This window comes from Amphiprion ocellaris, chromosome 9 (assembly GCF_022539595.1).
Source record: "Amphiprion ocellaris isolate individual 3 ecotype Okinawa chromosome 9, ASM2253959v1, whole genome shotgun sequence".
Classification (NCBI taxonomy): domain Eukaryota; kingdom Metazoa; phylum Chordata; class Actinopteri; family Pomacentridae; genus Amphiprion; species Amphiprion ocellaris.
In genome coordinates, this window is record NC_072774.1 from 6,502,259 (window position 1) to 6,517,085 (window position 14,827).

The 14,827-nt window shown below is 40.3% G+C and overlaps 1 protein-coding gene and 2 long non-coding RNA genes across 4 annotated transcripts; 2 read left to right on the top strand and 1 right to left on the bottom strand.

The window, feature by feature from the left end:
- Window positions 1-2,764: 2,764 nt before the first annotated feature.
- LOC129349586 (uncharacterized) lies at window positions 2,765-4,954 on the bottom strand. Its single transcript, XR_008602646.1, has 3 exons — window positions 4,694-4,954; window positions 3,647-4,503; window positions 2,765-3,347 (listed from the first exon to the last, which is right to left on the bottom strand). It is a non-coding gene; the product is annotated as an uncharacterized LOC129349586 (long non-coding RNA).
- A 667-nt stretch (window positions 4,955-5,621) lies between these two features.
- On the top strand, window positions 5,622-7,288 carry LOC118470776 (uncharacterized). Its single transcript, XR_004847917.2, has 3 exons — window positions 5,622-6,725; window positions 6,797-6,834; window positions 6,916-7,288. It is a non-coding gene; the product is annotated as an uncharacterized LOC118470776 (long non-coding RNA).
- Window positions 7,289-9,280: 1,992 nt separating this feature from the next.
- Window positions 9,281-12,957, top strand: LOC111573138 (serum amyloid P-component-like). 2 transcript variants are annotated; one of them, XM_023277156.3, is made up of 5 exons: window positions 9,281-9,386; window positions 9,552-9,603; window positions 11,280-11,382; window positions 11,474-11,771; window positions 12,323-12,957. In XM_023277156.3, the coding sequence occupies exons 2-5, from the start codon at window positions 9,552-9,554 to the stop codon at window positions 12,539-12,541; spliced, it is 672 nt and encodes a 223-aa protein (XP_023132924.1). In that variant the 5' UTR covers window positions 9,281-9,386; the 3' UTR covers window positions 12,542-12,957. The 2 variants fall into 2 exon arrangements, with proteins under 2 accessions (XP_023132924.1, XP_035807282.1); XM_035951389.2 differs by lacking the exon at window positions 11,280-11,382 and having other exon boundaries at window positions 9,299-9,386.
- The last annotated feature ends 1,870 nt before the right edge of the window (window positions 12,958-14,827 follow it).

The window sequence follows — 14,827 nt, forward strand, 5'->3', positions numbered from 1 at the left end:
TTAAATGTCCTTTGGCCATTTTCAACTCAGCTAAGTACTTTTGGTATTTCGTTGAGTACCAAAAGCTTCTGCTTATATAGTTGACCCTCCTCTTGACAGAGTTGGTACAGTTAAACTGCATTTGCTGGCTTGCTCACACATGTTTCTTCATCACAGTCTACAAGTTCTTGATGGGATTTAAGTCAGAACTTTGGGGAAAACAGTCTTAAACCTTAATGCTAGGCCAGTATAGCTATTTCTTTACCATTTTTGAGTGTGCTTAGAGTCATTGTCTTGTTGAAACACCCAACTGTGTCCAAGATCCAACTTTTTGGCTGATGATTTTAGGTTTTCCTGGAGAATATGGTGGTAATCCTCTTGCTTCATTATTGCATTTTCTTTGTGTAAAGTATCAATTCCAATGGCAGCAAACAGCCCCAGAGCATCACACTGCCACCACCATGGTTTTATGGTAGGTTTGGTGTTGTTGGGGTTAAGAACACCAAACCTACCTGTGTGTTCTTGATTAACACAGCTTTCTACATCATCAATTCAAGTTGCTGTATGTATATTATTCACCCAACAAATTTGTCATATTTCCAGAAAACCCACAATAAATCTATGAAAAACCCAAAATGCATGATTGCTTTTTGTGACAAAGATGCATGGGTCTCAATGATTCCATCATAAAGTTATAAGAATCAGTCAAAATGCCAGACATGATACATGTGATACCAGCTGACTTGGGGTGAAGGCAGGGGACACCCTGGACAGATCGCCAATCTGTCGCAGGGCTACACATACAGACAATCACGCTCACATTCATACCTACGGACAAATTTAGAATCATCAATTAACCTCAGCATGTTTTTGGACTGTGGGAGGAAGCCAGCTTACCTGGAGAAAACCCACGCATGCACAGGGAGAACATGTAAACTCCACGCAGAACCAGGGATTTTCTAGCTGCAAGGCAAAAGTGCTAACCACTACACCACTGTTATTTTTCTTATTTTCAATCCAGATCCACTCTTACAAAATCACTGTAAGACAATTACTTCTTTTCAAATAGTCACCTCATGCAACCTCCTATATTTCCTCATATTGCAATACCATTTTTTCCACCAGTATTGTGTAATTAGGCTGTTTATGTATATATGCATTTCCCCTTTCTCTGTCTCACATATGAGTATTAAGTTGTTTTTATGATTGCTTCTTGTACACACATACAGAGCAGAAACTCCACTGTGAGTGAAGTCATCACTTTGCTGCATTGATAGTTTTATTCTATTCAATGTGACATTATTGTCTGCATACAAGACAGTGTACTTTTAACAACGGTGAACCAAGAGTTTCACACCAAAACAAGTATGAAAGGTAGAGTGTGGAAAAAAATAAATACCGTGCAATTCTGAGAATGTTTTGTGTTCATTTTATATTTCACGTTTTTACTGTTTAGCCGCGATTCCACAAGCATCTACTCGGGGCGGTACGGTTCGCCACTATTGTATCTGACTCGGCTCGTCTCGGTTTAGTCGTTTTTCCATATAGCCTCATCGTGGGTGGAGTCGTCATAGCGCAGCGAGCCGAAAGTCCCTTAACGTCATTTGCGTGCGACACAAACGCAACATAACGGAGACGATGGTTCACCTGCTGCTCGGTCTGTGGCTTTCTGTCAGATTCAAAGTAATAGAAGAGTCGGAGAAAGTTGAGAGCAGCGAGTCGAAACACTCAGGAGACACTCAGGAGAGTTTGGGAGGCGATGCAGCAGTATCAAGCTGAAGACAAGAGGATATGAACGAGACGACATATGAGGGTAAGCTAATGCTAGTTCGCTAGCTATCGTGTATCAGTCCTGTGAACGACCCTGTAATGGCTGCAGTTTATCGCTATTAGGTATTAAAATATGTATGCTAAGATGGAGAGGATTACCTTTGCTTTGAGATTGAAACAGGAAATTTTTTCGAATAGATGGGAGAGATGGATAAGATATGTCATGCCAATACGACCATCATTTGTCTAAAATCGATTTTAGTGTCCCCCCTTTTATTTATTTATTTATTTATTTTTCCAGATCGGTTTTGTTTTAGTGGGTATCTTAGATTTCCTCAAACAGAGGGCTTTATGAGTCAGGGATGTTTACCCCATTTCATTCATTCTTTGTTTTCATTTTACTATACTCAAAAATGGTTATACAGTTATATTATTGAATGCCTTATTGGTCCTTACATGTTTCTGTATTGCTGACTAAGTCTTGGTTATTTCAAATTGAGCTGCTGTAGTAGGATATAAGATATCTAAATGAGCTGTATGATTTATGTTTTCATTAAATGTATGGACCTGTGAAATCACAATAAAAAAAAAAGAATTTCAAAAAAAAAAAATAAAATATGTATGCTGTGTATGTGTTTCAGATGCTCTCTTATGAGACTTCATGGGATTTACCTGAAGCAGCAGCACATGAGCCTGCAGTGGCACAAGGTGTAGAGGAGGAGGACAGAGATGTACAGGATGCACTACGTGTCATGCAAAAGTTAAGTTATTCTTCTCGTTATACTTCTGTTTTTCTGTCCCCAGACCGCTATTGTTTTCTTTAATGCAATTCTGACAATAAACTTTTGTACTTTTTGGAGATGTGTCTGCGCTATTGTTTTATTTGTGAAGGTTAGCAAGATTACATGACAAATTAAACACCAAAACATTAAAACAGCTGTTTTAAGAATATTCCAGTTTGATAAATCAGTATTGCTTTGGTGTAATTCAGTCAATGGAATTATGAACCATAAAGGAGTTTGTGTTAAAACATGTTAAATCCCATTAAACATAAATGCATTATTAGGGAATACAGAATTGTTTGGTTCAGACTGTTGACTCTTTTCCTACCAGTGTCTTAACAGACAAAATGAAAAGTTATGATGCAATCACATAAGTCACAAAATAGTTTATTAGTCAGCAGCAAAATCAAAACCATTTACAATGTGCAAAGTACAAACTGTGGTGGGCCTCTCCTACAGTGGAGGGCTAAAAGTAAAACTATATACAACTAAATCTCAAGTCTCTGGGAGGTGGACTCGCTGGCTGCCCACTGCCTGCCCCAGCTGCCCCAGTACACCCAGCACTGCCTGCACCAGCTGCCCCAGTACACCCAGCACTGCCTGCCCCAGCTGCCCCAGTACACCCAGGAATGACTGGTTGAAGGCAGCATTCTGGACCATCTCCTCCCGCTGCAAGGCCGCTTCATTCTCTCTTGCCTCGCTGAGGAGCAACCAGATGTTCTCATCATGCTGGGTGCCGGTTCCGCTCCTCCTCAGCCTGCATCTCCACAAGTACGCTTGGAAGGTCCAATTTTCTGTTGCACCTTTTCCTCTTGCCTAGACCAAAGACAGAAAAGTGATCAGAATCAGCTTTAGTAAGTACACAATATACAAGGGATTTGGTTTCGGCTGTTGGTGTCACACTAGGAATATGGAAGAGAATAATAAAAAATAAACTATAGAAAGAGGAACAGGAAGAAAAATGAAATGGCAAAATTAAATAAAACAATATATACAGAAATTTACAGCTAGCCTGGAATAATCACATTAGCGGCAGGTGAGACAAACTAATCCTCCAGCAACCTCTCTGACTCAGTGTTGCGTGGAGATTAAATCTTCAGTACAGATGCACAGACCGAGAGCGTTTTCTCCGGAGTGCTCCACCTTCACTTTCTAATCTCCTGGTAGCAGAAAGTGTGATGTCAAAAGGGCTTGTGCTGCTCCATTTTTTTTATAGAGGAGAGTCTCAGAGGCACTCGTAGAACTCGGTGCCACCTTGAGAAGACGGGGGCAAAGGAAGACCTGCTGAGAGATGAGCAGTAAAAACACAGCAGGGATGATCTGCTCACTTCTATAGCACGGCATGAGTAAATACAGGCAAAGATCTGCACTAGAAAATCATTTAAATATCTTTTTTGTCATCCAGATGTGTGTATCTGAACCTCCACGCCAGTTTTCTTCAATAAAGGACTGATCAAATTAGCAAATTATATTTATCATTTGTTTTTAAATGACAATATAATGTGTCTCTTAAGATGCTGTCCTAGTTTTCTCAAAAAATGTAGCTTTTTTCCACTTTTTCTGTTTTTCTACAGTAGAAGAGTCAACACGCACACATTTCAGCCTGATGGAACAGTCCACCTTCCATCAATTAAACAATCAGCCCTTTCATCTCTAATTAAACTCACCATCTTTAAAGCACACCCCTTCACGCATGCCATCGCTGTGGCTGCACACACACTCGCTCGTAGGCAGAAACAATGCAGTGCTCTGTGCTTCCTTATGGCAAATGTTCAGTGGGCGCATGAACACACACGCACGCACACACACACTTGTGTCTTGGGATGTGGTCTCAGAGGATGAGCTCCCTCCAGGGATTCCCTCAGCCACTGGCCTTCCCAAATTCTGGCTTAGGAGCAGCTCCTCTGCCTCCGTTACAGGTGGTGCTGCTGGGCCACCTCCTTTTTACAGGCATCTCCTTTCTTTCTGTTGGCTGAGTAGAAGTCTGTGTTAGTTTAAATAGGCTTAATTGTTTAACGGAACATGATATGGATGCAGACATTTAGGCTATGTGTGGGATAAAACCACTGCACAGTCAAACAGCCACTTAATATTTAGGCTACTTTACAATGTAAAACATGATCAAAATGAGGTAGCTCCATGAGATTATGCCGACTTCTTACCCGTTTGAACAATGTTCTTATATTTCATCTTCAGCTGCTGCCACATGCGCTTCTCCCCCGCAGGATTGCACCTAAATGAAATAACAGAATAGGCTGCTATTAAACAGTTTTGCTGTAATATTATTGTGATTTAAACTTACGCATTGACCCGGGCAACAATGTTCTCCCACGCCGTCTCCCTCTCTTTTGCAGCTGCAGGTGTTGCACTTCTTTCTAAAAACGTGTTCGAAGTCGCCATATGAACGCATTAAGATGTCCAGTTCAAGTGGTGTAAAAAAAACGTAGCTCTCCGCTTCCCCGTCACCATGGTGACTCGTCGAATCGGGGTTCCATTGATGCTGTCTTTTTATAGTTGCGGTGCACTCTGGGTGAAACTACTCCGAGTTGATTAAACCAACTCCAATCAGCCGTTGTTAAACCAAAAAGTCAGAGTTTCGTATCTCAGAGTAGATCAACTCAGAGTTCAGGGTTACACAGAGTTTGTTGAACCTGCTTCGTGAAACGGACCCAGGATTATTTAAGGGACGGTTTGGGCCCTGAGTTGGACAACGCAGGCACAGACACTGAGAGACTTGCAGACAGGTGAATAATGGAAAGAGTTTCATTTAAAAAGATAACTAAACTAGTACATAAATGGAGAGCTGAACTGGGGAAACAAAACTAAACCCAACTATTCAAAACCCAGCAAACACTACGAATACAGAAACGGAAGTCAACCAATACTAAACTGGATTAACAAAAATAAACGAAGAAGGGATACTCACAAGACGGAGAAAAAGGGTCGAGGAAAAAGGAATCCAGAAGTGGGGAAGCAGAGTCCATGAGGGAGCAGAGCGTGTGAAGCCATGTGAGTCTTTGTGGGAATCTGAGCCTGGAGAGAAGCAGCTGTCCAGTAGTTTATGGTCAAACAGACAAAGAGTGACTAAGCAGAGTTTAAATAGTGAGCAGGTGATATTGAGGGCAGGTGAGCTGATTACTGCAATGTGAGTCACCTGCAGTAATCAGCTGAGTGCAGACAGGTGAAGCAGGGAGAGCAAGAGACAGGGACGAGGAGAGATGACAGACAGAGTCAAGTTGCTTCACCTGCCTGCACTCCATTTGCTGATTACTGTAATGAGTGTCACCTGCAGTAATTAGTTCACTCCATTGACTGTTCTGTACCTCACCTCCAGTATTTAAGCTCTGTGCTTCCAGTCACTCATTGCCAGATCATCGGCTCACATCCCTCCATGGCTTGTGCTGTGTTCCTGGATTGTGGGTTTCCCCACCAAGCCTTCTATCTTCTGCTGTGTTCCTGGATTGTGGGTTTCCCCACCAAGCCTTCTACCTCTTGTCAGCTTCAGTCTCTTGGACTCAACTGATTTTGCTGTCCTGGATTTCTCTCTTGTGGGACTCTGTTCAACTCTTGTCTGTTTTTGGATGCTCCCCAGTCTTCAGCCTGCCAGTTTTGTTTCCCCACTAGCTTCTGGGTTGTCCTAGCCTTTAGCTCTGTTTTCCCCTGGTTTTTGTAAGTACATTGCTGTGTTGTTTGGTTCAGGTTATTACTGTTTGGTTTTGTGGTTTTTGTAGGTTTGGTAGTGTAATTTCTTTTAGTGTTGGTTGTGGTTTAGTTTGTCTGCTGGGGTCCATTTCACGAAGCAGGTTCAACAAACTGTTGTTGGTTAAATCAAGTCGGAGTAGTTTTCCCCGGAGTTAAGCACGTGCACCACAACTCTAACAAGCCAGTATCAATGGAGCGCCGATTCGACGAGTCACCATGGCAACGGGTAAGCAGAGGACGACACCGTTTGAATTGGAAATCTTCATGTGCTTATATAGCGAGTTTGAACACGTTTTTAGAAAGAAGTGCAACACCGCTGCAGCTGCAAATGAGGGGGAAACGGTGTGGGAGAACATTGCTGCCCGAGTCAATGTGTAAGTTGAAACCACAATAATATTGCAGGGAAAACTGTTTAATGGTAACCTGTTGTGTTATTTCATTTAGGTGCAAGAGGGAGACGGCCTGGGAGAGCATTGCTGCCTGAGTCAATGTGTAAGTTGAAACCACAATAATGTAGCAGGGGAAAACTGTTTGATGGTAACCTGTTCTGTTATTTTGTTTAGGTGCAATCCTGTGGGAGAGAAGCGTATGTGGCAAACAGGTTAGAAGTATTTATCACTGGAAGACAAATTGTGGCTGTTCTAGTACCTCCACTGTGTTCATTGAGTCTTCTCCTCTACAGGCTGGGGACCTGGAACCTTTGACTGAATTTTAAGTAACTATACACCGGTTTCCGCACCATCTTTCTATCGGGACAGCGTAGCGGCCTATTTACCTATGGCACTGCTAGACATCTACTACTAACTATGTAGACATACATCATGCACTGAACTACTGCCAATGCTCAACCATGTGTTCAAAGAAAAGTTCCTCAACAACTTCCAATGCAAACTCTCAACAAAAATATTACATAAACACAATAACTAACTGTCCAACTTACATGCCTCAACCATTCTACTTTTAATTACATTACTCTTTATTGATATGGAACTTATCTATCTGGAGGAACTATCTGCCTGTGGCACGGATAGCTAGACATCTACTAGTAATTATGATTAATAAAACAATAACATCAGAACAATATATAAAAATGCTATGGCTTACATAATGTCTTATTGATACCTTACAAATAATCTAGAAACATTTAATTACTGTTTCAGATTTGAAAGTTGCACTGTAGACTGCAGAAACTCTATATGCTATTACATTACCAAAGGAAACTTTCATTATTAAAACACACAGATGTGATTTAAGATTACATATTTATTTGTTGTCATTAACCCAGTTCTCATAGGTTGGCCTGACAACAAAATAAACCCTATCCTTTAATCAAGATCTTGTTACTGCAGAAAATGACAGCTTCATTCTGTGACATTCATGTACAACTCCATACTTTAATTTCCTCTATATATTTTGAATTATCACTAACACAAATTGACAAACCACTTACTCAAAATCAATCACAGACCACTAATAAATATACACAATACTTCAACCACCATATCACAAAGCCAGATCTACAAATGTAAACACTGCAACACAACTTAGACATGACTGCATGTTCACAGTTGAACTATGTAAACTATTGGAAAAACAAACTAAACTAGCTATTTCACTTGTATGAAATAAAGAAAAAGCTCATCACATACATCTTCAAATTAAACAGCGAAGTCTTGCTCTCCTCTACTTGCAGCAACACAAGGAAAAACAACAGGGACCACAAGAACATCACAGGCCCTCTCAAGAATGACCCTGAGGTGACATAGACACTATAAATGAGCTTTCACCAAATCTAGGCTCCTCTACACCTGTGCTCTTGTCCTACAATGAGCCTGGCTGAAGTTCTGTTGGGGGTCAAGTTAGAAGATCATCACTCTGGCTTGACATGGTAACCTCTATCACCCAGCACAAGACCATCAAACTCTCCTGTAATGTACACTAGATACATTAGAGTATATTGAAGAACATAGACAAGTCAATCATATTGTTAAAATCTTTAGGCAGCTTAGCACATTGCAGTCTATTACTCAAGTTAAACTCATGACAAATCCTCAAGCCATGAACAAAACCACACCACTTGACCTCCACACTAGAAATAATATATGCAGCACCACATATGATCTTGACAGTGCAAATAATAACACATGTTGAAATATAATGTAGCCTTTAACATTTTGAAACTGTACTCGATCTACTTGCAGCCTACCTGCACATTTATGCTGTGAATGCACTTCCTACTCACATAATCAGCTTCACTATGTGAGGCAACTGTGATGGGGATGTATGTGCCATCTATGCAGCCAATCACACTGAGAAATCCTAAAAGACATGAAAATTACTAAGCCCAATCTGACATTACAACATGATGTCATTAACAGAATATAATGTAACATTAATTTAACAGATCTCTACATCATTGATCTGCAATCCTGTGAAACTCCTCCTTGATGGCTCTGACAGGTTTATGTCCAGGAAATACCACAAAGACGAGTAAAAACCCTTTCAAGGCCAACCACACTTTCCTGCCTCTCCTACACACAGTTGCCTTACTGAAGTGCTCTGCACCTCACACATTATATGGAAACACTTCCATTTGCAAAGAACCACAGTGCAACACACAATATCTGCTGGGATGTCAGAGCATACCTGCAGTTGGTAATGTCACAAATGTAAGGACAGATTAGGTTGTGGATGTAGATTATGAACTGTGATGTAAAACAGTACCACTCTAAAAGGCAACTATCTAGAAATGCAACATCTATGCACAGTCTGATAATCTCCCAAAAAATATTTAATTCTCTGCACAGTAATGCTGCTCCTTCATCCACTGCACCATTAATCAAAGGACATGACATTTTTGAGGCCTACTTGAGCTTAACTGAGAACTTTTTGAGAGTGTAGAGTGTCTGCAGCAAGAGTTTGCAAAACAGACCAAGGGTTATTTCAACATGAGGATGTAAATTGTGTCAATTCATCAACAAAAGAATGCTATGTGGGGATAATGGGCGTTTTGTATTACAAGATTCTGAACAGAAAAGAAGAAATGGATAAAGGAAGGAAACACAGACACACGGGAAGAAATGGGGAAGGAATATAGTATACAAAACTCACAACCCTACTCACAGCCGTACGCAAAATCACACAGGCATCAAGGTAAGATTGAGAAATTCAAAACTGGATGAAGAATTTAGATATGATCTTAGCATGTGTTTAAAAAATTATCTCTTCAATGCAAATGATCATTTGTTGCCTTACTAGGAGATATAAACTGATCAAATCTAAATGTTTTCCATTTTTGTTCTCTTATCTTTGTATCAGATGAAGTTCTTTGTGCTGGCGATGCTGTGGGCATGTGCTGCAAGTCTCGAAGGTAAATTTATTTATTTGATTTAACAGAGTGAATACCGCAGATGCATGCAAGGTAATGTATAGTGATTAACTTTCTTTTGGAATTTAAGTTTGTCAAGTTAGATTCAACTGATATTTGATGGAAAAAAACTAACTTTTTTGTTAATTTAAAAGGTAGAAGCCAGCATGAGATTTGAAATAGATCAATAAAAGATGGTTTAAATGTATTATCTTTGGCATTTAATACCAGTTGTTTTTCTGCCTGGACTTTACTTGTAAAGAACTAATTGGGATATTCAACCACTTGTTACAAAACATCTGACTGACTTGCAAGCAAGAAAAAAATGACATTACTTATATCTAAAACTTGGATGTCATTATTGTTTCATCCCAACTAAATGCGAGTTTGATTCATTACCATCTTAGGCAGCCGCAATTTGCCGATATCATGCTGAAAAAGGATTTTTTGCCAATGTACCAAATGGACACAAGTTTTTTCTAAAACATTTGAAGTCAGTGTAACAAACATTTTTTTATCTACCCAGCTGCTGTGTTATAGTGTCAGTTGCTCTTGGCTCCAGTCACTAGTCAGCAGCACTAAATTACATGGCTTTAGAAAATGTCAGCTCCAGTTTGGTTTGTGTAAAAGTTTCCAAAAAGTAGAAGCTTCCAAAATCTCAGAGTTTGGACCTGAAGAGAAAACACACAATGTCTTTTCTTCTCTCCTTCTCTCTGTGCTCACGTATACTTTATTTTTATACAGAATTCCCAACAAAACTGTTCTCATTTATGTATATTTCTGTTGTCAGACAACAAAATAAGTACATAAAAGTCAAGAGACTATATGTTAAGCAGCGGTCATTTCTAAGCTTCTGCTCTGCACCGATAACATCCTGTTTTTACAACCATGATGTCTTCAGACAAACTCGCCCAACATGAGTTAAAGATGGCAAGTTCAGCTGTATTGACAAAGAGTTTGAAGCTACTACCAAAATCTGAGAATTACAGAATTACACAATAAGGAGGAAAAGGAGTTGCGTTAACTGGGCTGTGCTTGTGAAACATCCACTGTGTATCGGTTGTGCTTTTTAATACACAGACTAAACGTTTGCACTTTGTTAAGCAGTTTAATAGAAACTTAGATTTCTTTAGGACTTGACTTAACTAATGAGCCCTGTTGCATTTATTTTTATCATGTTGTTGTTTCCAGTTTCACACTACAGTTTTATATGGTCATATATAAACCTTTGTTCATATTTTGTTCCATGCTGCATTTAACAACAATATACAGTTTTTCAAAATAAAATTAAGTCAAATAAAATTGTTTTTTTTTTTTCTTTTTGAAGGAAAATCAAATTGGTCAAGTAATTGATAGGTTAGTTATTAGAAAAATAATCAGTAGTGGCAGCCCTTTTGCTGCATGACTTGACAAAACATTTTATTTTCTATTAAGAGCTAATTCCAAAATTTGTATTCAAACAATGAACATCTTATTAACTAATGTAAAGTAGCAATCAAACAGAAACTGAAGTATCAAAATGTCTTTTACTAACTATAAAGACATGAAAGCTTTGGCGTTTTACATTAAATTTTGAGCCTGCTTTCATATAATGTGGTTAAAACATCCTTCAGCTTGTCGGTGAAAATAATCTATGCTAAAAAAAAAAGTGATATGAGCCCAGTCTTCTCTTCTTTTAGATCTGACAGGTAAAATGCTCACCTTCCCAGCAGAAAGCAACACAGCTCACGTAAAGCTGAATTCATCAAAAGACGATTTCAGTGCTGTAACCGTCTGTCACAGGTAGCAACGAATGTATGAAACACAAAGAAGAACCTGCTGAATCTCTGACTGTGACTGTATATCATATATGATGTATTTGTCATGCCTGCAGAACCTTCACAGATCTCAACAGGGACCACGTGCTGTTCTCTATGGCCGTATCTTCTTCTTCTAATGCCTTCCTGCTTTTCTGGGATAACACCAACAAGGAGATTGAGCCACATGTCAAGGAAGCAAAGGCAGAATTCCGAGGGTTTGACTACAAGCTAAACATGTGGCACTCTATCTGCGCAACCTGGGACTCCAAGTCTGGACTAGTGCAGCTGTGGTTTGATGGGCTACCTTCAATTAAGAAGTATGTCAGCTCTGGATCAAACATCAGAGGACGTCCTATCATTATTCTAGGACAGGTACGGTTTTAATGATAAGGCTCTAGTGTACAAATCTCAGATCCATCCATCCATCATCTGTACAATTGGTATTGTCTGTTTTTAATTGTTGCATTTTAAATTTCTCAGGCTGCTGTCTGGGCCAGGCTTCCCTTAAAAAGAGATAATTGTATCTCAAAGGGACCAACCTGGTTAAATAAAGTTAAATAAAAATACACTGCTTAATCCTGTTTAGGGTTGTGGGGGGGGGGGTGGGGGGGTGGAGGAGCCTATCCTAGCTGACTTAAGGCAGGGGACACCCTGGACAGGTCACCAGTCTATCACAGGGCTACACGTAGAGACAAACAATCACACTCACATTCACACCTGTGGACAGTTTAGCGTTAACCTGAGCATGTTTTTGGGCTGTGGGAGTACCCGGAGAACATGCAAACGCCATGCAGAAAGATCCTGGGCCCAGGCTGGGACACTTCTAGCTGCAAGGCCACAGTGCTAACCACCGAGTCACCGTGCAGCCCATCTCAAATTTAGGTTTATTTGAATGTATCTCAAACTCTTTCCTTCCCCCACAGGAGCAGGACAGCTACGGCGGAGGGTTTCACGATAAGCAGTCCTTTGTGGGCATGGTGTCCGACGTCCACATGTGGGACTACGTTCTGTCGTCCTGCGAGATCCAGCGCTATTTGAACGAACTGAACTTCACTCCGGGGAATGTGCTGAACTGGGCGGCGATGGAGCTCCAGCAGATAGGCAGAGTGGTGACAGAAGAAAAATTCATGTCGTGTCACTGAATTTTTAAAACAGGATCTTAGAATGTCAACGACAACAATTCACTCCTTGTCACTGTTGATTAAAGGATAGTGTGTGTCATTTTTTAAGTCTGTCAATGCAGTGCACTAATCGAGATCTCTATTTAGCATGACTGTGCTGGTAATAAATTTGCTGCCTTTTCTGTGCAAAACTGTGTTCAGCAATAATAAAACAGTACAACTGACAAGCCAAAGCAATTTATGTTAGATCACCATCCATTAAAAGGTAGTTTTGGATGATTTTATCATATTATGTTTAGGTTTGTTGGATTATTTTACCTGTTGATACCACGAAAAGATCCCTTTTTAACACTTAACCGGAATCTGCCGTCCTTTCTGAGCACAGCTGTATTCCAATGTTCAGCCAAAGGTGTAATAAAGCAGTTTGACTGAGGTAACCAGATCTGGTTATTTTTTATTTTTCACATTGATTTTTCAATCTCTCTGTCAATGGGACAGAGAGAGATTTTTCTTCATTTATTGTCAGTTGGTAGTCTGTGTGTGCAGTTCATTATGGCCTCTGACTTTGCTTTTATGATTTATCAGAGAATTTTCACTCAATCCATTGACTTGGTTTTGTCCACAGCAAAATTTTCTTTGATTTTCTGGGGTTATTGTACCATAACTGGTAGGTATTTGACAACAGAGGTGATGTAATTTCTGTGGTTACCCATTAAATGTCTTGATAGGTCCAAATTTCAGCACAGCAGGCAACCAAATGTTGTGTTCACTGCCCCAGAAAAAGAAATGTGTTAAAATTCATCGCTACACAGCTGGTTCAAACAGTAAAGGCTAATCAGCAGCACCTAGCCAGGAAAGAGTAAAGACACTAAGCCTAAAAGAAGGAGTCTTCCTGACACAGTTCGGAGTCTAGGAATGTGAACGGAAACCTTAAATGTTTATAATAACCTAAATGAAGAGTGAAATTATCAGAGGTAACTTGAATGTGTTAGTTTTGGGCAAAATTGTACTGTGGTGGGGATATTCTTTCTGAACTGAAATCCAGAACTCAGAAAGTGACTTTGAATTAAAAGCTGTCTGTACGGTGCGGTTACTGGACAGTTCAAGCAGTGAGTCCTCCATGTGGGATGACAGATGACTGGCGGTGGTTACAGTGAACCGCGATCGTATCCAGTCATATTATTCCGGTGCCGTTTCCTCTGGGAAAAAGCTTGTTAAAATGTTCCAGGAGGGCTTGAAGGTGGGATGTGATAGACTCCTTCACAATGTTCGCACTCAGATCATTTTCCTCCATGAATTCCATGCGCGCAAGAGAGGGAGCGCGCGAGCCTCTCCTCTAACGGAAATTGAAAAGTTGACCGGGTCGCGCGCAGTTGCGTTCTGTGCGCGTTTTGTACGCAAAACATAGCTTTGGTGGAGGTAGACCAACAAGTGCGAACTTCAGGGGAAAACTCCGTTTTGAGGTAAGCATATTATCTGCACAAATTGTTGTAGGCTGAGAGAAAACGGCTTGTTGAAGGTTCGTTTAGGTTTGTAAGAAGATGAGTGCTAGCTTATGTTACGTGTGTTTTTGGCAGGTCAGGTTAGCTATGTAGCTAGACCTACCCAAGCTAACTTTGCATTTATTTCAGCCCGCTAAGATGTCTTGTCTGCAGGTTTTGTTCCCCTTACAATAGCCGCTACGTAACGGTGGGTTAAATTAATGAGAGTTGACTTTTGTCTAGCAACAGAATAAATTAGGTTTCGTGTTGAGCATTAGGAGGCTAGTTTTTGTTAGCTAGGGACATGTTTAGTTGTACTTTCTGTCGCAAGTCGGTTCATACATGGAGGGGTTATGTGCTTCATTGCAAACTTCATCGAAATGAACCACACTGTCTATTTAAGTGCGTTGGAGCCGATTGCAAGCAGAAATTTTGTAGCTATAGCGCGTTTAAGGCTCATTTCTACCGGAGGCATAATATATCCGCTGCTGTTACCGTGGAGAAGACCGTTACTGCTTTTCAGTGTTCAATGGCGTTGTGTGGACGCCAGTGTCTCGGCATTAACCCTCCTATTATCCTTGGGGTCAATTTGACCCCATTCAGTGTGTCAAAAACTGATAGTTGACTTTATTCTTTTGCTTAATATTTCATGACTTTTCATAATTTGATGGGGATTATCGATTAAGCACAAAATTATCATGATATTTTTTCAATTTGCTGAACACCTTTTGCACGCATCGGTGTTCCTCTGGGGTCAATTTGACCCCAAGCTGTTTTGGCTGTGTAAAACTTGTCTGTCTGTGTGTGTGACCTAACATCCCCACGC

What these genes read in the sequence shown, in the direction of transcription:
- LOC111573138 (XM_023277156.3), top strand. Translation starts at nt 9,552, where the DNA reads ATGAAGTTCTTTGTGCTGGCGATGCTGTGGGCATGTGCTGCAAGTCTC. An exon ending in GCTGTAACCGTCTGTCACAG is followed by an intron (nt 11,383 to 11,473) that starts GTAGCAACGAAT and finishes TCATGCCTGCAG; the next exon opens with AACCTTCACAGATCTCAACA. An exon ending in CTATCATTATTCTAGGACAG is followed by an intron (nt 11,772 to 12,322) that starts GTACGGTTTTAA and finishes CTTCCCCCACAG; the next exon opens with GAGCAGGACAGCTACGGCGG.